Source organism: Diospyros lotus, chromosome 10 (assembly GCF_014633365.1).
Source record: "Diospyros lotus cultivar Yz01 chromosome 10, ASM1463336v1, whole genome shotgun sequence".
NCBI classification, from domain to species: Eukaryota; Viridiplantae; Streptophyta; class Magnoliopsida; order Ericales; family Ebenaceae; genus Diospyros; species Diospyros lotus.
Genome location: NC_068347.1, coordinates 23,662,965 through 23,686,641, shown reverse-complemented (window position 1 = coordinate 23,686,641; position 23,677 = coordinate 23,662,965). Strand labels below are relative to the sequence as shown.

Here is a 23,677-nt window from a genome sequence, read left to right as displayed (position 1 = left end):
TCTTGAGTGTGACATATATATATATATTTAAATATATTAAACACACAAGCACACATACACAAAAGTAAAAAAATAAAAGATATTTACGTAAACATCCTTATACTATACACTATATACCAACATTTATGTTACATTTATAAGGGATTACAAATGTACAAGAGTCCTTATTTTATGATGGTCAAGTTTGTACGCAAGTTTATCCTTAATCTATTTGCAACAGAGAGGATTTCCACAACTTGAACCCATAGCCTTTTAGTCTCGAGCCACCTCACCGTTGCTATAAACGACAAAGGATCAAGGACACTAAGGCGAGAACCTTAAGACAACACAACATTGATGGTTTAATAATACACACCACCACATAAGCACCATTTTCCCTCTTGAAAACTACAAAGAAGCTCCATAACAAATAAAATAGGAATGTACGATAAGAACAAAAACATTAGCTATAACAAAACCAGTCAAGAGCAACGACATGTCCAAGACTATGAAAATACCTTAATAAGACAACAAATCCACACATAATACTAAAGCCTAAAGGGCTACCAAAGGGAGTCCCAATACCACTGCATATGACATTAACTTTAGTTCCCCCTCATAATTACTATGAAAATACCTTAACAAGACAACAAATACACACATAATACTAAAGCCCAAAGGGCTACAAAAGGGAGTCCCAATACCACTGCATATAACACTAACTTTAGTTCCCCCTCATAAGGTTGGATCCTCCCCCAGCCTGTGGCGCAACACGAGGTCCATGGACTTTGAGAAGCAATTGCTGTAAGCACCTTCCTGTTGTTGCATCTTCCTGAGACCAAGAGTATCATATCATTAAAGTTATCATCCACCAAATTAAGGAAGAAAAATGTATCTCATCTTCCTCTAAACTAGGTTATGAGGGGAAGTGCATTTTCCTCTAAACTAATACAGAATGTTACAAGAGGCTAACCCCCATTACTTACAACCCATATTTGTGATGTGAGAGCATGCATGAAATACCGCCACATGGGGAAAACTCTACTCAAAAGAACCTAAGTGACAACTCACAGAGAGGTGACCGATGAGCCATATTAAGTTTTGAGAAGTTACACAAGGAGTCCTCAACAACCAGAAGTTGGACTCTAAATATTTTGATGAGGACTTACCTGAAGTGCAGCACTGAAGGTGCCATCCCTCAGCATGTCTGGCAGGCAGCCTCTCAGTGCATCACAAGCCCTGCATCATGAGGCCGAAATAATTGATTTGGTACATAGGACAGTGGAGAACTACAGAAAAGATAAAGGAACTGCATCCATACTATAATCTTATGACTGCGTTCACATCAAGCTAAACAGTTGACCAACCTTTGGTTGTCACATAGCCGGAGATAACAGCGAATGATATATTTTAGCAGGCGTGATGAGGGTTGTTGAGCAAGTGCAGCCACCATATTTCCCAACATTTGACGTACAGCAAAAAACCGCTCTGCTGTGGTACATACATAATCCAGACCCACATCATCCATCAAAATTTGTTGTACAATAAATGTAGCAACCTGTCAATATAAATATTTAATCAGACTTCAATTGACGTATAAGCCAAGTCTAGGGAATTGTAAGAACACTGTTGCATTTGATTAATTTGAAAATGAGAAATTTAAATATGAAAGATCAAAATCTTGGTAAATTGAAGTTATTTTCATTAATATTTGAGTGTTCTAAAAGTAAAACAAGGGAGCAATTAGAGAAATATGATCTTCCAAAAGGAACCATGCGCATCTACCTATGCTACACCACAGTTATGAGCCTATTATCTGGCTCAGCAATCACATCTATTTTCTTCCAAGAATCATACAAGTGGACAATAATGACATGCATATGGAACACAGATCATTTAGGCATAACCAAAGATAATCACTTCTTCCAAGATCCAAAACGGTGACATCAGACAATTGCCTATCAGCCACCATCAAGTGAATGATGTTTGACCAAAAATTGTAGAAGGGGGGGGGGGGGGGGGGCGGCGGAATTTGAAATGATTCACAAGGGGAACTTACTGATTTTGATAGTTCACTCCCCGTCTCCATAGTTTTTAGGCACAGAGGAATTATTTCAGTAGAGAGAAGGAAACTGATAACCTGTGTATCACCAACCTGAAGTAAAAATAAAAAAACACACAGGTCAGGTTTCAGAGAAAATTACAAATCACAAAAATGAATGTAAAATTGGATTTTGCAAAGTTTTCAGAAAAGAAAAATTATTCTGCTCCTAGAGTTATAGAAGGCGGCAAACAGTAGTGAAAATTCTTTTAAGTTTGCTCACATGAGAACTTGTTTCCAACAACACCACCGCTAATGTGCACACAAAGCATTTCTTAAGATCTTCACAGCCACTGTTTTTATGGACAAAAATTTTCATGGCTTTTGGGACGCATTCTATGAGAACCTCTCCGAAACTACACTAAATAGGCTATGTTGCCTCTCATGTGAGAGGGAGATTACTACAAGCCAAGGTGCATAATAAGAAAAATATCCCAAATAAAGAGAACTAAGAACTAGCTGCTAACTACCCAATATTATCAAATGTTGTAGGGTTCAAAATTTGAAAGAATGAAGAAGAGGACAACAGAAACGTTTAAGGAACAAATATCATAAATAATTCAACATCATAACTGGCAAGAGAGAGAGTTTAACATTAAAAGAACCCCCCAAAAAAAAAAAAAAACTCTCCTATATAGTAAAAAAGAAAAAATCAAGAGTACCCTTGAGGTCTTATGAATAAGATCTAAAATGTTGGTTGCGAACAGCTTCTTCATATTCACGGCTGCCTTTTACTAATAAGGTCAACTATTAAGGGGCTGCATGAAGATGCTTATTTTTTTTGTGCTTATATTCACTGTTGGTTTTGGCCCATTTGTGTTTTGTTCATTTGAGTTAGAAAATGTGGAAATTGAATCAGTCATTTGATTTTGCTGTCAGTTGCCAAATAGTGGAGAGGAAAACTAAAAATGTTGGAGAAGATAAAGGAGAGAATTGATAGAGCCCCTGTTCGTCACACATACAAGCAACGTAGAAGGGGAGGAGAAGCAGGGGCAGTCAAGGAAAAAGACACGAGGGCAAAAGGGTCACATTTGGTTGGGGGGAGAATAACAACCCACATGGCTGCAATGGACTAAGGAACACGTATTAAAATCAGGGGAAAAGGAGAGGGAAGGGGGAGAGAATTTGGAAGAAGTTTTGGGGGAGTATAGTCCACTATCCGTTTCTTTTCTTTGTTTTGTTCATTCATAACTTTGTAATTGGAGAATATTAGAGTTATGTTCTTGGGATCCTATCAAGAATTTAAGATATGACTAAGAGGATAAGAAGAGAAGATATTAAAGATAAAGATGAAGGAGATATCCAACTGGAAGGATAAGGGTATTTCTTAAAATCAGATAAGGAAATCTTGATTTAAAATTGATCTTAATCTAAAGTATGTTGTTGTAATCTATACCTAAATATTAGGAGTGTAATCTAATCCTAAATACTAGGAGTTTTCTTTGGAAAATTTGTGTATATATTTGCATACCAGGGTTTAATGAAATTCATCGAAGTTATTCCATTCATTTAACTTCCAGCAAGTTGATTTTTCATGGTATTAGAGCCACGGTTTCATGGCAGGTTTTCCACTTATTTTTTCTTCTCCTACAGTTGGTAGAACTCTGAAGTTCAAGATATGGATAAAACTCTGTCAGTAATTGAAACTTCCACCAATCTACTATCTGCAACAAGGAATGCTCAAGTCCTACAACCTCCAATCACTCTCGATAATCCTTCTCTCTAGATCACTCAGCATAAGCTGAATGGAACCAATTTCAAAGGATGGTTCCAGTCAGTTTTGCTGGTGATCCGGGGAAAGGGCAAGATTGGATATCTAAATGGGACGGTTTCTAAGCCAAGCACTGATTCAGAAATATATGGTGTGTGGGAGGCTGAAAACTCTATTGTTATGGCATGGTTAGTCAATTCTATGGAGCCAAAGATTGGAAGGACCTACTTGTTCTACAAGACAGCCTAGGAAATTTGGGAGGCTATGCAAGAAATCCACTCGAACATGGAGAACACTACACAAAGCTTCCAGATTCGTTCTACTATCCGGAGATTTGGGAGTGTGCTGAAGATGGAAAGATGATAGAAAAAGAGAGTGCTTGATTTTTTGAATGGTCTAAATTCTAATCTTGATGAAGTAAGAGGGAGGTTACTTGGAACCAAACCCTTTCCACCAATAAAGAAGTCTTTGCAGAAGTAAGAAGAGAAGAAAGTAGGAAAAAAGTGATGCTTAATCCTAGGGGTGACAAATTCTGATGCAAACTTACAGACATCAGCATTGGGGGGAGCTACAAAAGGACAAACCTTGGTGTGATCACTACAATAAGCCATATCACACAAACGAGACTTGCTGGAAAATTCATGGAAAACCAGTAAATTGGAAGCATTTCTAGGAAGGGAAACCAAGCAGCCTATGGAGGAGAAGTGGAAAATGGAAAATCAACCAACCTGATTCTATCTGCAGATCAGTTGGAGATACTACAACAACTATTGAGTCAAACCAAGATGACTAAATCTGAGACAAGTGAAGCTCCTAACCCGGTAATGTCTCTTGCTAAGCAAGGTATACCTATACACTCCCTAATCTCTTTCAAATTCCCTATAAATTGCTGGATAATCGACACAGGTGACTCAGATCACATGACTGGATCTTTTAAAGTACTGTCAGCCTATGAACCTTGTGATCAAGGTTTACCAATCTCAATAGCTAATGGTACCACAACCATGGCTCAAGGGAAAGATACAACTAATGTGGCAGGCCTAAAGCTGAAATCAGTACAGTTTGTGCCCATTCTAAAGTGCAACCTGCTGTCAGTAAGTTAACCAAAGAAGAGAAGTGTTTGGTGACATTCTTTCCTTCCTATTGTGAATTTCAAGATCTATCTTCTAGGAAGATGATTGGCAGTGCTGAGGAGAAAGAAGGTCTCTACTATATTTCAAAGAATGGTCAGTCCCTTGGATCTAGGTCACAAATCCAAACTTCCTTGTCTACTATTTCAGATTATGAGCTTATGTGATGGCACCAACTTTTAGGACACCTTAGTTTCAATTATCTCAAAATCTTGCATCCCTATCTTTTCATTAATAAAAGAAGTCATTCCTTTCATTGTGAGCAATGCATCCTTGCTAAACAAACCAAAATTTCTTATCCATCTCATACATATAAACCTACAAAATCGTTCCATTTATTCATAGTGATATCTGGGGGCTAGCAAGGACTTCTAATTTGAATAACACTAGGTGGTTTATGACATTCATAGATGACCACACAAGGGTTAGTTGGGTGTTCCTTATGAAAAACAAATCTGAAGCCTATGTTATATTTAAAAGGTTTCATCAAATGATCAACAATGTCTTTCAATCTTCAATCCATGTTTTATGTTCAGATAATGGTAGAGAATATTTCTCAAATGAACTCAATCATTATCTAACTAAACATGAGATCATTCATCAAAGTTCATGCCCTTACAATCCCCAACAAAATAGGGTGGCAAAAAGAAAAAACTGCCACCTTCTTGAGACCGCAAGGGCAATTTTGTTCACCAATTCAGTCCCTAATGCCTACTGGGGAGAAGTTGTTCTTATTTCTTCTTACCTTATTAACCGGATTCCCTCCAAAGTACTTTCATTTAGAACCCTTTTGAGTTTCCTACTTGATTCCTATCCTCATTACAATCGAGTTCTAAATTCCCTATCACCAAATGTCTTTGGATGCACTATGTTTGTTCATAAACATCAACCCTCTCAATCTAAACTTGAACCTAAAGCCCTTAAATGCATATTTGTTGGGTATTCTCCCACTCAACTAGGCTACAAGTGCTACCATCCTTCTATAAGACGTTTCATTGTATCATGTGATGTGTCTTTCCTTGAACAACAACCATTTTTTCATACCACTCATCTGTAGGAACAAAGGCCCAATGTAGAGGAACAATGGGACTCCATTTTGCCTCTACCCATGAACCAAGATCTTGAACCTCCTGCTGTCATTGAATCAGCCCCCGAACTTCCTATTCTTACTCAAACTTCAGTGTCTAATTCAGGGGGAGATCAAGAAGACCAGATTCAAGAAAATCTGGCCTTGGATAAACCATTTTTGGTATATTCTAGAAGCCCTCGTGACCCTCAGCCAAACCCAAAGTCTGATCCAAAGATAGGTCCAGAAACTGAGGGCAGTGATGGCATGAAAAAGGGTACTTCCACCAAGTTTGATGATATTGATATCCCAATAGCTCTAAGGAAAGGGAAAGATCGTGTATAAAGCATCATATTTCAAATTATGTGGGATATTCAAAGCTATCTCCACAGTTGAAGGCCTTCACAGTCAGCATTGATGATGTAGTGATTCCTAAGGATATATATTATGCATTGCAAAATGAGAAGTGGAAGGAAGCAGTAATGAATGAGATGCAAGCCCTAGAAGCTAATGACACTTGGGATATTGTCAATCTACCAGCTAGAAAGAAAGTGGTTGGCAACAAATGGGTGTTTACAATCAAGTACCAATCTAATGGAAGCATCGACAAATATAAGGCAAGATTAGTAGTCTAAGGGTTTACCCAAACCCAAGGACTTGATTGTGAGGAGACTTTTGCTCCTGTGACCAAACTTAATTCTATTCGAGTGTTGCTTTCAATGGTTGTTAATCTAGATTGGAAGCTGCATCAACTGGATATCAAGAATGCATTCTTGAATGGGGAGCTAGAAGAGGAAATTTATCTGAGGATCCCCCCGGTTTTGAGACAGAAAACACAAGAGGAAAGGTATGAAAGCTAAATAAGTCACTATATGGTCTAAAGTAGTCTCTAAGGGCCTGGTTCAAACAATTTAGTGACACCATTATTCAGTAGGGCATGCAGACCATACCCTCTTTACAAAAATTGAAGCAGATGGCAGGAAAACAATTCTTATTGTCTATGTGGATGGCATTATCATCACAGGAGACAATACATTGGAAATTGAACATCTAAAAGGAAAGCTAAGGGCTACATTTGAAGTAAAAGATTTGGAAGAACTAAAATATTTTTTAGGGATGGAAGTGGCCAAAAGCAAGGAAGAGATCTGTATATCTCAAAGGAAATACACGATTGATCTGTTGAAAGAAGCTAGTAAGCTTGGATGCAAACCTACTAATATCCCCTTAGAACCTAACTAGAAGAATAAAGAAGACAACAAACAAGAGTACCAAGTAGACAAAGGGAGATATCAACGTTTGGTAGGAAAGTTGATCTATTTATCACTCACAAGACTTGACATTACATATGCTATAAGCATAGTAAGTCAGTTCATGCATTCACCTACAAAAAGGCATCTTGATGCAACATATCATATCATATTCTTAGGTACCTAAAAAGAACACTCGGGAAATGACTCTTGTTTAAGAAGAGTCAAGACAGAGGAATCAGTGCATTTGTGGATGCTGATTGGGCTGGTTCTATTGAAGACAATAGGTCTACATCTAGTTTTTGTACAAAACTATGGGGGAATTTGGTAACTTGGAGAAACAAGAAGTAATCAGTAGTGGCAAGAAGCAGTGCAGAAGCAGAGTTTAGAGCTATTACACAAGGGATATGTGAGGTTATTTGGGTGGAGAAAATGATGGAAGACTTACAACTTTCAGTGTCCTCACCAAAAGTTTTTTATTATGACAACAAGTCGGCCATTGGCATTGTGAATAATCCGGTATAACATGATCGGATGAAACACATGAGAATTGACTCGCACTTTGTCGAGTAAGAAATAAAAAAAAGAGATATAAGTCTAACCTATATCCCTACCGAGTTTCAAGAGGCAGACATCCTTACTAAAGCAATGCATAAGCAAGGATTTGAATCTATTTGAGGCAAGCTGGGAATGATAAATATCTATTCACCAGCTTGAGGGGGGGTTGTTGGAGAAGATAAATGAGAGAATTTAAGCTATGACTAAGAGGATAAGAAGAGAAGATATTAAAGATAAAGATGAAGGAGATATCTAACTGGAAGGATAAGGATATTCCTTAAAATCAGATAAGGAAATCCTGGTTTAAAATTGATTTTAATCTAAAGTATGTTGTTGTAATCTATACCTAAATATTAGGAGTTTAATCTAGTCCTAAATACTAGGAGTTTTCTTAGAAAACTTTGTGTATATATTTGCATACCACGGTTTAATGAAATTTATGGAAGTTATTCCATTCATTAAACTTCCAGCAAGCTGATTTTTCAAAAAACGAAGTCTGATTTTCCTAATCTGTGTTCTCTTTTTGTTCAAGAAACAAGATATTATCAAATTTTTTATTTTGTTAATATGTTCTTACCTAAAAAATTTAGCAAATTAAGAAAATCCAAGAAAATGATTATAATTAATTTAAAGTGTTATCACAGAAAATGCTAGTGTGCCTGGGAGTGATATGCTTGTGTGCAGCTTTCAACTTTTTTTTTCTTCCTCAAAGAGACTCCACAACTTTACCTCGTGACCTTATAGTCACAAAGGAGCAACCTTACCGTTACTATCAACACTCACACTCTAAATTCTAAGAATATATAATATTAATGAATATCCTAGGAGCACTAAACACACACACCTAGAATTACCAGTGTGAAGATTGATCAGTAAAAGCCCATGAATCGAGGACATGGGAGCACAACATTTTCGAAAATAGTAGGACACAACATAATCAGGATACATAAACTAATGAAATAAATTTTTATATATCTAATGGCACAATCAGTATCAAGACTCTAATGCAAACTCATAAATATGAAATTAATATTCATAATCCAATATTATAAATGAATAAGTCTAATATAATTAGCAACCAACTCACAAGTCAAATATTTATAATCCAATATTATAAATGAATAAGTTTAATATAATTAGCAACCAACTCACAAATCATTACTCATTTCATATTCAACCACCAAAATGTAGAAAACTGAAGAGTCGTAAAAACTGAAAACTGAAGACTCATGCAATAAAAAAGTCAAAAAACTTAAGAATAACGCAATTGCCAAGTCGAAAAAGTGAATAGTAATAAAAAAACCCCATTTTCATAGGTCTTCAAAGTGTCCATAGATGGGACATGTCGTACATGTGTCCCCTCCCATATCCTTTAAAGAAAATAAAGGAATGTCAGACACGCCACGTGGGTGTGCCCACATATCAGTGGCTTCACTGGCAGGAACGCATCTTGTATCAAGATTGTTTATGCAGCTCAACAGAAAAGATCAAGAATATCAGGGACACAGAAAACAATATAAGTTGGAAGAAGCACCTTCACCAATGCACCAATGACGCCCAAGGAAGTAAGCCTTAAATACTCGAATGGCTTTGATTTCCAGGTTGTATTAATGAGAGGGTACAGATATAAAGGCATTTGCGCTGCAAAGGAAAAACCATCAATTAGAAAATGAATCAATTAGAACATTTTCATTAAATCTAGATAGACTTGAAGAAATACGGTTCAAGCACAGCCACAGAAAGACTACTCTTCTTGTAATATTACACCCTCAAAATAGGAAGAACTATATTACTTCAAAGGCTAAAAGGTAAATACAAACTGCTAAAATCTAAGATATTAGCCTATGAAAAATATTAACTTCAACTATTCATAAAAGGGGCAGCAAAATGTTAGTTATCTATGAAAAATGAGAATAAAAAGAAATCAGATGCCTAGCTGGTTGGAGAACACTATGATCACTGTATAGCAATCCAAAGAACCTCTGAATACATTGTACTGCAATAAGAAAGAGGTGGAGCTCTGACAAAAAGGTATGTGACATTGAAATCTCAGAAGGCAGAAAAAGACAGGCATGAATTGCAGGTTGCACAATGGTACTCAAAGACCATAACTGAATCTATTGTACTGCAATAGGAAATAGGTGGAACACCCACAAAAAAGGTATGTGGCATGGAAATCTCAAAAGGAATAAAAAGACAGGTGGTGATGCAGACCATATGTTATACAAATGAAAATAACCAAATCAAATGTCCGGTGCTGTAGCAATTAGTAAATATTAGCAGGGAAAAATAAGCAAAGTGACTGCTGTTTCCAGGTTATAAATACACCGTCAAGTATGCAGCACAAGACCTAGTTCCAGGTTGTAAAGATACTGTCAAATATCAGAAACTTAAGACTGTTATTTCCATAATTTCCAATTAATATGGAAGAAATAATTGGGAAATAAAAGAAAAACAAGACTAGTTCCCTTCCAAAAAGAAAAGAGCAAGGAAGGGGGGGGGGGGGGGGGGGGGGAGAGAAGAAATATCTGAAACTGATTTATGCATTTCAGGATGTTCTAATGTCAAGTAAAAATAAAACAAATGGAAATACGTTATCTAGTTCTACTTGTTTTCATGCAATTTAAACACAAATGAACTACAAAAAGAGGTTACTCAGAAAAATGCATATGCATGACATACACTAAAATGGAATGGGAAAGGAATTTTTAAATATGGTAAGCAATTATAACCTCATGCAATTAAATTTATGCAGGTAATGGAGCCTTTGTGGTCTAACATAATGAAAGAAAATTACCATTCAGGAATGACATTCTCGTTTCTCGGTGTGAGGCCACAGACTGAAAAAATAGATTAATGACATACAGCATAAGTATTCAAAAAAGTAATCTTGAAAAGAAGGTAGCAAAAATAATATCCTCGACCCTTGAACTCTACTCAAATTTCAGTGCCATCTTCCAACTTTTGATTTTTCTAATTTGAGTCCCTACACTTCAATATTTAAGTTTATGAAGTCCAACTTATTAGAAGGAGTTAGAAAATTGATGTCATTATATCACTAGAATCTTGTATCGGTTCAATAGTAAACTAAACTTGAACATTAATTGTAACTGCTAAAGCTTCCTCTCTCTATCTTTGTTCCTCCTTAATCAATCTATTTTCTCATTGATTCCCCCCCTCCCCCCCCCCCCCCCACCAAAAAAAAAAAGAAAAAAAACCAATGTTCACCTTTTTATAATTCCAGGCAAAAATGTATATATTACAAAAAAAAAAGGCAAAATAAAAACTGTACCTGGAGAAGGGCAAGTGCATTACAAACTCGATTAGATTGTGCTGGGGAAAGATTTGGTGGGGATAAAGCAGGGTATATTGAAATTATCTCCTGCAAATAATGAGCACATTTGGCATTGATTACACAGATAGAATATATGACACAATCCAGTCAATTAGAAACAAAAAGTGAAATGGTAACCCTAAAGTTTTACTTATTCTTTTTTTTTTTTTTTTAATCAAATTGGTAAATATGTATAAATGATCAAATGTACAAGTGATCACTAGGTATACCCAGGAAACATGGCTAACAACCAAAACCTAAAGGCCAACAACAAGGCCTTCAAAATGGTCCAAAACATAAGGATACAGAGTAAACATTACTTTGTATACAAAGGTTTTGATCCTATGAATTAACCCCTCCAGAGAAGGCTGAACAAAATCAAAAATTAAACAATTCCTAGATACCCAAATTTGGTAGACCGAGCAAGCCAAGGCTATTTTAAACAATTCCTAGATACCCAAATTTAAACAATCAAGAGGATCCTCTAGCTTCTTTGTACATCCATTTGAGGGCATTGGGGACCGAAGTCATGCCTCTAGAGATGCCTATCCATGTTCTTATATGCTCCCAGATTGCCGAGCTGAATGGGCATCGGAAAAATAGATGGCCAGCAGTCTTCTCTGCCCCATACACAAGGGGCAGGCGCGGTCAATATCCAGAAATAAGAGCTTATCACGAATTTGGATGCTGAATCTGACACATAACCATAATATGAAGGCAACCATAATATGAAGGCATGCTTAGGAATAAGGCAAGGATGCCAAACAGTCTTCGCCCACACCTTAACTTGTCCCTTCGGCAGAAAGAACTCATAGGCAACTTGCACATCAAACCGAGGACCATTGGCCCAGCTCTCGAGCAGGCTCATTGCAACCTCTGCTGAACCTCGCACCTCACACATAGAATCCCTTATAAGCATCATCCTCTTCATCAGAAGGGAGTCATCATTCCGGGCCTGCCTCTGCCAAATGGAGATCGAGTGCAAGAATTCATGATGGATCCATTGAACCCACAACGTGTCCTTGCGATGAATGTCCCATAGGATCTTAATAAGCAGACCAGAGTTCCAACTTTTAAGATCCTTAAGGCCTAAGCCGCCTTCACATTTAGGCAAACAAACATCTTTCCAGCTAACAAGGGAGGCCTTGGAGTTCCAGAGGAAGCACCTGCATAGGCTATAAATCTGGTCAATGACGGCAGCTGGGACCGGGAGAATTGAGCACCAAAAACAAACCACTCCTTGGATCATAGCATGAATAAGCTCCAGCCGCCCAGCATATGAAAGGGAAGCTGCTTGCCAAGCTTTAATATTGTCCGAGATCTTTGATATAAGCGACTCATAGTGTCTGACCCTAAGCTTAACCGCTACCAACGGGATACCAAGATAGCGAAAAGGCATAACCCCTTTGGGAAAACTAGCAACGTCCAAAATACATTGGAGATCTTGTCCCTCAATACCAGCTATGAAGATGCTGGACTTGAGATGATGGGTTGTAGGTAGACAAAGAATGAAGACTAATTTTTGACAAAATGAAAATTGAAATTTAGCATAACAAATCACAATCAGTATACATTTGAAGGTCGTGTGATGCTTGCCTGATTAACACAGAAATATTTGGACCACCATTAAAGGCTTCCACAGACTTGTAGGCCAGAAGTTCAGTCTAGACTGGGTTAGAGTTACCTTAACTGGGTCCACACCCCTTTTTTAGTAAATAATTTTTTATACAATAAGTTATGTATCAAAAAGGGTAATGCCTTGAGGGGAAGAGCATTATGTGATAAGAGAAAAGTCTATGCATCTACGGGTATAGATGATTTAAAAGATAAGACATATGAAGACATTACCTAATGAGATTATGGCTTTGAGAAGTTGTTTTTGTAAAGAGAAGTAGGGCAATAAAAAGCACCAAATACCACCAATCCCACAGACACTGATACTAAACCACCACCAGAGTCATAAAATGCTACCCATTCCGTAAGCAGCATCCAAAGAAACTTATCGAAGGGCGTCATCAATGAACTTAAGATTCTCAATGCCCAACCCACCTATCAACTTAGGAGTCATGCACACTCTCCAGCACACTAGGTAACATTTATATCATCCATAGGACCACCAAATGACATAAAAAGACTCAAAGGTAGGGAAGAGATGGTACTTTTATTAAGGGAGAGCTTCTTCTCTTTTAACATGTTAACTCTTCCAAGTTGCAAGTTTTATCTCAATTTTCACTCACACACGAATCTAAATAGATCTGGGCTAGGTTTGATGTTATGGCAACAGTTATATAGGACAAGGGTAGAGACCCAACACTAGACCATCATGAAGTAGCCAAACACCCAAAAATTTGTTCTTCATACAACCCAGCAAAATGATCTCTCTCTTATTCAGATTGATGTGGAAGCCCAACACAACCCCTAAGCACAAAAGTACACACCTCAAGGTCCTCGACTCCCTTTCTAGGGTAACATAAAAAAGCAAGGTCCGTTGAATGTCAATTGCCTTCCCCTAACTCGATCCAATGGAAAATCACATTTTCTACTTCTTACATATTGAAGGTCTTCCAATAGATTTGGATGATTTACCCTCACTTGGATGTACATTCTCTGGAAATACAGGAAACATCAATGTTCAAGAACTAACATCTCAGGAAACACTGCTTGTATAAAGAAAACAAAAAATCCTACATTGTTTTTCAATTAAATTTAAAGAAACTAATGGACTGTTCAGTTGTGGAAGACAGGCCGAGTTTTCCAGAAAATTACTCCATAGAAAATGGAGAATTGGAGAACTTGTTGAAACATAAAAATTAAAAACACGGTTTCCAAGTTCACAAATTTGCAGATCTGCAAAACGGGATTTTCCACAAAATTTTCCCTAAATCTCCTTTTTTATTGTAAGTTCCAGTTTTCTAAATTGGAAATTACAATTCTGTACTTCTAACATTTGAATGCATTTTTCACATTTTCTATGGAAACTAAAAATTAGAAATTTTATAGATAATAAGAGATAGAAAACTGGAAATCATTTTCCACAACTAAACAGCCCTTAAGATTTGGTCCTCACCTTCCACTTCCTGTACACTTCTTACAAATAACAGGATCCATGATCATATAGCTTTGCTATTATCTTAGAATCTGCATCTGGAAAAATTATTTTAAGTTTACTTCCTCCCTAAACAACAACAAAAACAATCACAGGGCATAATCCTACTAGGCAGGCACATTAATTCTAAACCTCGAACCATCTCTAACCATGGCCATATCTTCCATAATGCAACCTTTATTAGCATCTGGTTACAAAAGCATGATATTTCTATTGCAGAGTCAACTATGTCATCATATGGTTTCATTATTGCTGTCAATTTATCAAAATATCTGCACAACTCTCTCAATTTTATTGAGTGACTGTCATGTGATGAAGTTCTGACAATCATTGACATGATCATTTTTTAAGTTGTTTCTGGGATACAAAACCACACACAATTAACTTGAGTGCCTATGCAATAAGAGGACTGAGTTATTGCTGTGAATAACCTATTTGATGAGTGTCATTTGACACCCATGGTTTCTGAATTTTAACATTTTAGTTTTCAGAATGTGTTCCCTCTGTAAGTCTCACCAAGTTAAGTCAGCTGACCAAGTCAGGGACAAACAGGATCATCAGTGAATCAGTCTAAGCAGATATTTCTAGAAAAGTTTTATGTGTGTCTCATTTTGGGCATGTATCCCTTTTAAGCATGCTTGCGTAAGACAAAAAGATAAGCTAGAATAACTTGTCAAACAAGCACAATCAAATTACCAGTGATTAAGGAAGAACACTGCAGCACATTTTAACTGAAACGAAAAAAACTGATTAAGAAAAAGGTGTCATGAGCATAGTATGGAGCATACCTGTAAGAGTGCAGCAATAGTACCAGGGGAGTTCCACAACAATGGAGCGAAATCTTGAAATTGTTCTCTCATCTAAAACCAGAAACAGAGACAACGACAACTTTAACACAGGATATAACAATTTGAGTGTGTGTGTATATACACATGTGCATAAGGATATGAAATGGGTACAGCAACAAGAGAATGTTTTTATATTTTCCGATAAAAATGTTTATGAAGATAAAAACCAAAAAGGCCAACAATATAAAACAGTTACTACTAATCCACTATGAAAATTATATTTAAACCACAATGATAATAATACATAAAAATATTAAAAAGAATGCCATTAACTCAACAATGAAGACGCCCATTAAATCCATAAAAAAGAATATATAAACACAATAATAAAATCCCTACCAATCCATAAAACTAACAATATGTTTTGTTGGAGTTGTCATCATAGGATGAGACACTGTTGGAGTTGAGATCACTGCCACAGCTGGCTTGGTTGGAGGTTATGAGGAAAGAAGAATGATTTCATTGAAAATGGAAAGAGAGGGAGGAGGAGGAATATACAGAATGAGGCTGGGTGGAGGCAGAGGGTAGGAGAAAAGAGCCTGCTCTTTCCATCTCACACTGTCTACAGTTTGAATGAAATTAAGGGCACATTTGACAGTGACTCTTTTTTTTTTTTGGTGAAAAAGTTTTCTTACGAAAGCAATTTTTTTTAAGAAAAAAAGAGTTGGCTTAAAAAAAGAAGTCTCTAATAAAGAAGAAATTTTTGTACTTTTTTGCATTTCCTTTTTGGAATTTTTTTAAAATACATCAATATTAAAACTTCTTTAAAAATGCTACTGATTTCTAACTTCTATAAAAATTCTACAATCTATCCCCAATTAGCATCCATGGTGGATAAATGCAAGGGTGGCCATTTTGGCTGCATGAAAGTCGCTACTGGGAGTAGCGAGTTCCATGTAGCCATTTTAGCCAGTGAGTTACTTGCTCATATTCAGAGCGAGTTTCATGCGGTTAGTTGGAACCAATTCACTGGGATTTAAATTGAAAATATTTGCATCATTTTTATAAATAGTTTGAAATTTTTTGCTTGTTCTTTGGATTTTTTTAAAAATACAACCATCTTAAGACTTATTTAATCAAAAAGTGGTACCAGTTTGAAACTTCATAAAAATCTACAATCTCTCCCCAGTTGGCAACCATGATGAATAAATGCAAGGGTGGTCATTTTTGTTGCATGGAACTCGCTACAAGGAGTAGCGAGTTCCAGGCAACCATTTTATCCAGTAAGTTGCTCCAATAAGGAGTGAGTTTCATGCAGCTTGTTTGCGTTAATTTACTGTGAACGCAAACTTGGAAAAAGTTGAAGTATTTTTGAAAATAATTTTAAAGTTGCAATATCATTTTAAATAAGTTTTTAAATTGTAGAATTTTTATTAAAAAAAAATATGTTTGTAGAGCTTTCTGCAATTTCCTTCTCCAAAAGGCTCTCTTTTTTAAGCCAAGAAAGCAAGCAACCTTTGTGTTTTTTTAACCAAAGGAAAAGCAAAAGAAAATAGTGCCAAATTGACCCTAAACCTCCAGTTGTCTTTTCTTCTATTCCTTACCAAAAATACTTACAATATTTGCATATCTTGCTCCAACTAAGTTGTTAAAAATTCTATTTAGAATCCCAAATGTTTGTCACACCCCCTAGATATATCTGGAAAAAAATAATTAAAAAAACCATCAAAACATGCCACTTGGCATGTTTGTTGCATATCTATGACAAGGTACCCAAAATAAAGTGTTTATATTTCTTAAGAGACTTGTGGGAGAGTTGTAACAACTAACAGCAACAAAAGAATACTATAGAACCAAAAAACAAAGTTGAAACTAATCCATGCTAAACAATCTTTTTATAGTTACATTAATTAAGGACCAGGTTACCATATACAAAGACATAATTGGGAAAAAAAGAAAAAAGAAAAGAAACGCCTGAGAAAAATTAACTACAACAATTTCTCAAAATTTTCATAAAATCTTTAAAATGATTGTTTAGTAAAGGTTCATCACCCCCAAATGAACCAACTATTCTAAAACAAAGAGGAGCATTATTCAACCTAAGAGCTAATTCTTTCAAGTTTTGAAAAGATTTCCTATCATGCTAGTCACAAATAATCCATTTAGACTGGCTATTTTTTCATTCTAACTATATCTCCCCCAAAATCCAAACATAAGACCATTACCTCTAACATCGAAATTGCAAAAGAATTGGCATTGCACATCCAACACCAATAAACCAATTTGACCATAAGGAATCCGAAATGAAAATTCTAATGCAAACCACAACCCATTTCAAGAATAGAAGATGAAGAAAATATTTGGGGTTTAAAACAACAATAAAAAGAAGCCCTAGTCTCTCTGTGTAAGGTTAGCTATATGGCTCATAAGCCTAACTTATGTCCATAAACACAAGAATTGAACATTGTTTTAGGAAATAAAAGCAATGCAAGAAATAAACTTAACTCTTTTCTAATAAAGTCTAAAACAAACAGATATGTTGCTAATTCAGAAATTCCACCTATTCCACATGCCATATATGAAGCAACAAACCACCAAATTAACACATCTACCTTGGATAGCTCGAGAAGAGCATTCCCTCGGAGATTGTAGTTATTGAGATCGAGCACCAACTTCTGGACCAATTGCACATTGCTATCCTTGTTTCCTTGAGTCCTGCTAGTGCTTGGAGCTGGAGCCGATGATGAAGAGCCAGTAGATGGAGAGTTCATGAAGGGAGATTGAGGAAGCTTTGCCATGGAATGGAAGGAATCACACACACACACACTACTTTCCCACCGTTTTCCTCACAATTTATTTCTTTTGCCGACTGGGAGAAATGAAGGGATAGAGATTTTTGAACTGAATTGAGTTTTACGTGTTGAAGAGATAGTCAGGAGTTGAGAGTTGAGGTGTTTTCTTCTCCTCATACGTGTCAGTCTTAGAAATGTTGTGTCATCAGTATGTAATATTATGAAATCTGTGTAATATCTCATATATCATTATGAAATCTGTGTAATATTATGTAATATTATGAAATCTGTGTAATATCTTATATATCATTATGAAATCTGTGTAATATTATGTAATATTATGAAATCTGTGTAATATCTCATATATCATTATGAAATCTGTGTAATATTATGAAATCTGTGTAATATCTCATATATCATTATGAAATCTATGTAATATTATGTAATATTACGAAATCTGTGTAATATTTCATAACTTATTTGTGAAATATATGTAATATTTCACACAATATTATGAAATTTGGTCTCTCTTACTTTCTATTTGGTCAAACATGTTTGTTTCTGTCAAGAAGACAGGAAAAAATTCAATCATACTTCATTCCAAGGTATCAGAAAAATATACACACAACCTATCACTCGTATAGGCAGTTTCCTAATTAAATAGTTTCCTAATCTAGCTTAGGAAATATGTACAAGAAAGGAAACAATTATAAATATAAATACAATTAAACCAAAAGAGAAATGATACATATCAAACAAATAATATATGCAGATCAATAATCTTCTCATGTTCTAACACTCCCCCTCAAGATGGTGTGTGTATATCATGCATTCCCATCTTGCTCAATATCTTGTAACACACACTACTCGGTAGTCCTTTAGTCAAAATGTCTACCAGTTGATCTTTCATAGGAACAAAGGGTGTGTAGATCAAGCCACTCTCTAGTTTTTCTTTGATAAAGTGCCGATCCACTTCAACATGTTTTGTAAACAATGGAATAAAAATTCTGTTTCTATTCAATCATCAATCTAATTACATGGGCTCTTCTTTTATAGAAGAGGTTTTACATAAAAAGGAAAGCAATCAATCTAAGAGATATTTACATAAAAGGAAAGCAATCAATATATGCAATAGGAAACTATAGATCTATACACAATAGGAAAGGATAGCAGCTGTATATTTAGTAGAGTTTCCTAAGACTAGTTTAGGCAAGATTCCCTAAACTGATTTTAGGAAACTCATATCACATTGAATTCTCCGAATGCTAACACTCCTCCTCAAGCTGGAGAATGTATATCCCACATTCCCAGCTTGCTTACCAAGTCTTCAAACCTCTTCGCCAGTAGCCCTTTGGTTAGGATATCCACAACTTGTTCTTCGGATGACACATAGGGTAAATGAATTAGGCCGGCTTCCAATTTCTCCTTGATGAAATGTCGGTCTATCTCAACATGTTTAGTCCTATCATGTTGAACAGGATTATGGGCTATGCTAATTGTTGATTGATTATCACACCAAAGGCCAATTGGTCCTTGGGCTTGAATCTTCAGGTCTTCAAGGATAATTCTTAGCCACAAAACTTCACATAGGCAAAGGGCCATAACCCTAAATTCCGCTTCTGCACTTGATCTTGCTACAACACTTTGCTTCTTACTCCTCCATGACACCAAGTTCCCACTTAGATAAACATAGTAACCACTTGTTGACCGCCTATCTGTGATATACCCATCATACTCAGCATCTGAGAAACCCTTGATATCCAGCTCATTCCCTGCTTTAAATAGAATTCCCTTGCCTGGAGTGGTCTTGAGGTAACTTAGAATTTTTCTTACAGCAAGCATATGATCCTCAGTTGGGCTGTATATGAACTGGCTCACAAGGCTGACTGCAAAAGCGATGTCAAGCCTTGTGTGGGAGAGATAAATCAGCCTTCCAACAAGTCTTTGGTACCTTCTCATGTCCACTGGTTGGCTACTAGGGTTGTTCCATAACCTACTGTTAGGTTCAATAGGGATTTTAGACCCTTTTCCACCTGTTAACCCTATTTCTGCCAACAAGTCCAGCACGTACTTCCTTTGAGAAAGGAAGATCCCAGCTTTAGAATAGGCAACCTCAATTCCTAGAAAATACTTGAGAACCCCCAAGTCTTTGATCTCGAATTCCCTGGATAGCCTTTCCTTGAGTTTTCCTTGCTCCTCCTTATCATTGCCTGTAACAATCATATCATCTACATATACTAACAGAACTGTCACTTTACCTTCTTTAGAGTGTTTTATGAAGAAAGTGTGGTCTCCCCTACTTTGTTCATACTTGAAAACTTTTATAGCTTTGGAAAACTGTCCAAACCAAGCCCTAGGAGACTGCTTAAGCCCATATAGAGCTTTCTTGAGATGACATACCTTCCCTTCATGCCCTTCTTGGAACCCTAGTGGCAATTCCATAGATATGTCCTCTTCCAAATCCCCATGGAGGAATGCATTTTTTACATCTAGCTGTTGTAGGTTCCATCCAAAATAGGCTGCCAATGAGAGGAGGATTCGTACCGTGGTTATTTTTGCGACTGGAGCAAATGTCTCAAGATAATCGACTCCATAAGATTGCATGTATCCCTTAGCTACCAACCTGGCCTTATATCTCTCTAGGGTGCCATCAGCCTTGTATTTTACATTGAAAATCCATCTACACCCCACCGAATTGATCCCCTTAGGTCTGGACACAAGATCCCATGTATGGTTCTTTTTTAGGGCACTCATTTCCTCCAACATAGCTTGTTTCCAGTTCCAATCCTGTAATGCTTCATTTACTGACTTAGGAATGATAATTGAATCCAAGGAAACTAGGAAACTCTTATGCCTTTGGGAGAGACGATGATAGGAGAGAAAATTGGTTAAGGGATGTTGTGTACAGCTCCTAACCCTTTTTCTAACTACAATAGGTAGGTCTAAATCATCAAAGATAGGGCCATCAGAAGAGAAAGTATACTGCATGAGATTCATACCTGGACCAGAATTCGAGGGTGGTGTATGCTGTGTGTCTTGGATAGGCTGCCTTCACTTGTAGATGTAAGGAGACCCCTTGTACCGAACTGGAGAGGGCAGCCTTTTGATGGCAGCTTGATCATGCACTTCTTTGTGACTGCCAGGGGATAAACTAATGAAAGGATGAGAAGGTCGGGTTGGTGATGGCTGAGTTGTTTGAGCGGTAGTAAGGCTGGTGTGGTCAAGAGAATTAGAACTGGAGTGAGAGGTATGCTGAGAGGCAGACAAGAGAGATCCTCAAAGCTTTCATCTAAGCTGTAGTCCCCATTGGAAAGTCTCTCCCCCTGGGGACCAACTGGAGAGGAACCAAAAAAAAGAAAGGGACCCAACAAAGGTAACATCTTTGGAGACATATAACTTGCGAGTAGAATGATGATAACACTTATATCCTTTTTGGGTAGGAGAGTACCCTAGGAAAACACACTTAAGTGCCCTTGGATCCAACTTATCTCGATGTTGTTTGGATATGTGAACAAAGGATACACACCCAAATACTCTAAGAGGAAGAGGATTATGCACATTAAAATCTGGAAAATGAGTAGTCAGACAAGCAAGAGGGCTTTGTTGGTGAAGGAGCTTTGTGGGTACTCGATTAATAAGAAAGGCAGCAGTGAGGACAACCTCTCCCCAAAAACTTTTAGGAACTCTATGATGACGGAGTAGTATATAGGCCACATTAAGGAGATGTCTCATCTTCCTCTCAGCTACTCCATTTTGTTGTGGAGTATCTATACAGGAAAATTCATGGACAATTCCTTCTTGTTGGAAAAACTGATGCATATGGTGATTAAAATACTCTCGGGCATTATCAGTTCTAAGTTTCTGTATAGGTGTTCCAAATTGAGTAGTAATCATCTTACAAAAATTTGGCAACACTGTTCCTATGGCAGCCTTATCTTTTAGCAAAAGCACCCATGTCATTCGAGTACAATCATCAATGAAGGAGATAAACCACTGAGCCTCAGAGTAATTAGGAATTTTACAAGGCCCCCCATACATCAGAATGAATTAGAGCAAAGGGTTTAGAACTGATTTTATTACTTATGGGATAAGGAACACGATGCTGTTTGGAAAGAATGCATACATCACAATGAAAGATATTGGGATCAATAGAATGAAATAAAGTAGGAAACATAACTTTTAATAGAGTAAATGGAGGGTGACCAAGGCAGTAATGATGTAGCCATATATTGTGATGATCTGTTGTAGTTTGAGAGGAACAAGCGACCGGTGGCTGGTTTCTAGATGGATAAGAAGCCTTCCCTACAAACATTGTTGTTAAAATCCCGATTTTACGCATACGATTTTACGATTTTACGATTCGAAGACCCCCAAACGATTCAAATCCCATGTAAAATCCAATTTGGGATAAAATCCTATAAAATCTCGATTTTACGTGTACGATTTTACGATTTTACGCTTCAGAGATCCCCAAACGATTTTACGATTCAAAGACCTCTATTGATTTAAGTTGTAATTTAGAGGATGCTTCCAACGTCTCAATGTCACATAGCATCTGACATTAGAACTTATGCAATGAATTGTTATATTTTGCCTCTAAATTGGAACTTGATTTAACATTGATTACATAAATTCCAATGTCACATAGCATCTAACATTAATTGCATAAGTTCCAATTTACTTGATTTAAATTATAATTTTTACTTGATTTAACATTGATTGCATAAGTAAATCAAGACAAACAAGTAATTAATTAATGGACCACCCAACCCCAAATTAGGATATTACTTGATTTAATCAATGTTAAATCAAGAAAAAATTACAATCTAAATCTAATGGAAGACATTGGAAGCATCCTCTAAAGAATTTTAAGCTATATTTTACCTCTAAATTACCTATATTTTGCCTCTAAATTGCCTATACCAACCTGCTAGTTTTTGAGCTATATTTGGGAAGTATCATTTTTTGAATTATAATAAGGAATAATCAAGTTATTAAATAATATTAATTCATTTTCTACAAAATTATATTATTATAAACATATATTTACAAAAATTAAAGGGTATTTTTAATTATCTCTAAAATCTTACGATTTTACGATTCGATTTTACGATCCGATTTTATGGACCCTTTGTCGATCTCACTTAAAATCTCGATTTTAACAACCTTGCCTACAAAGTAGTACAACCCACCTTTTTCTTTAGCAACACCAATCCTTGTCCCTGTCTTTAGTGCCTGAAACTCACACATATTAGGTGAAAAAACAGTTTGGCAATTTAAGGTTTTAGTGAGTTGATGAATGGACAGCAGATTAGCTGATAAGTGTGGGACATGAAGGACTGGTTTAATGGAGAGATTAGGGCTAAGATCCACACTACCATGGCCAGCAATAGGAACTGTTGTGCCATTAGCAATTGTGATCATTTTGGTGGTCCAGAGAGGTTGATAGGTGGAAAATACATAGGGGTTAGGTGTCATATGGTTTGTTGCTCTCGAATCCAAGATCCAAACATCATTCCGATCAGTTTTTGAGGTAAAATAGAATGCAGAATGAGTGCATTTACCTGGGATTTACAATTGTGCTAGAGAGCAGGATCCATCTTGCATTGATTTGAGGAAGGACTTTAGCTTGTTGATCTCCTCAGCATTAAATGGAGTGAGATTTGAGCTGCTGCCAGCCTCGACCTTCACTCCTAGCTAGTCCTCCTCTTGCTCCTTGTGTGATAGATAAACTTGATTTCTTGCAGCCAGATTCTTGAATCCTCCTCCACTCCTATTTAGGACAGCCACTTTGCTATGAAGCTTGAAGCATGTGTCATGGGTATGCCTGGGTTTCTTACAATGAGTGCACCATAGTCCCTCTCT

At 36.6% G+C, this 23,677-nt stretch overlaps 1 protein-coding gene across 2 annotated transcripts; it reads right to left on the bottom strand.

The window, feature by feature from the left end:
- Nucleotides 1-365: 365 nt before the first annotated feature.
- On the bottom strand, nt 366-17,818 carry LOC127811390 (cell differentiation protein rcd1-like). Of its 2 annotated transcripts, XM_052351202.1 has the most exons (9): nt 17,633-17,818; nt 15,021-15,092; nt 11,085-11,174; nt 10,590-10,632; nt 9,327-9,433; nt 2,039-2,134; nt 1,347-1,537; nt 1,149-1,218; nt 366-811 (listed from the first exon to the last, which is right to left on the bottom strand). In XM_052351202.1, exons 1-9 carry the CDS (start codon nt 17,816-17,818, stop codon nt 704-706), a joined length of 963 nt encoding a protein of 320 aa, XP_052207162.1. In that variant the 3' UTR covers nt 366-703. The 2 variants fall into 2 exon arrangements, with proteins under 2 accessions (XP_052207162.1, XP_052207161.1); XM_052351201.1 differs by lacking the exons at nt 15,021-15,092; nt 17,633-17,818 and adding an exon at nt 11,908-12,716 and having other exon boundaries at nt 368-811.
- Between the last annotated feature and the right edge of the window lie 5,859 nt (nt 17,819-23,677).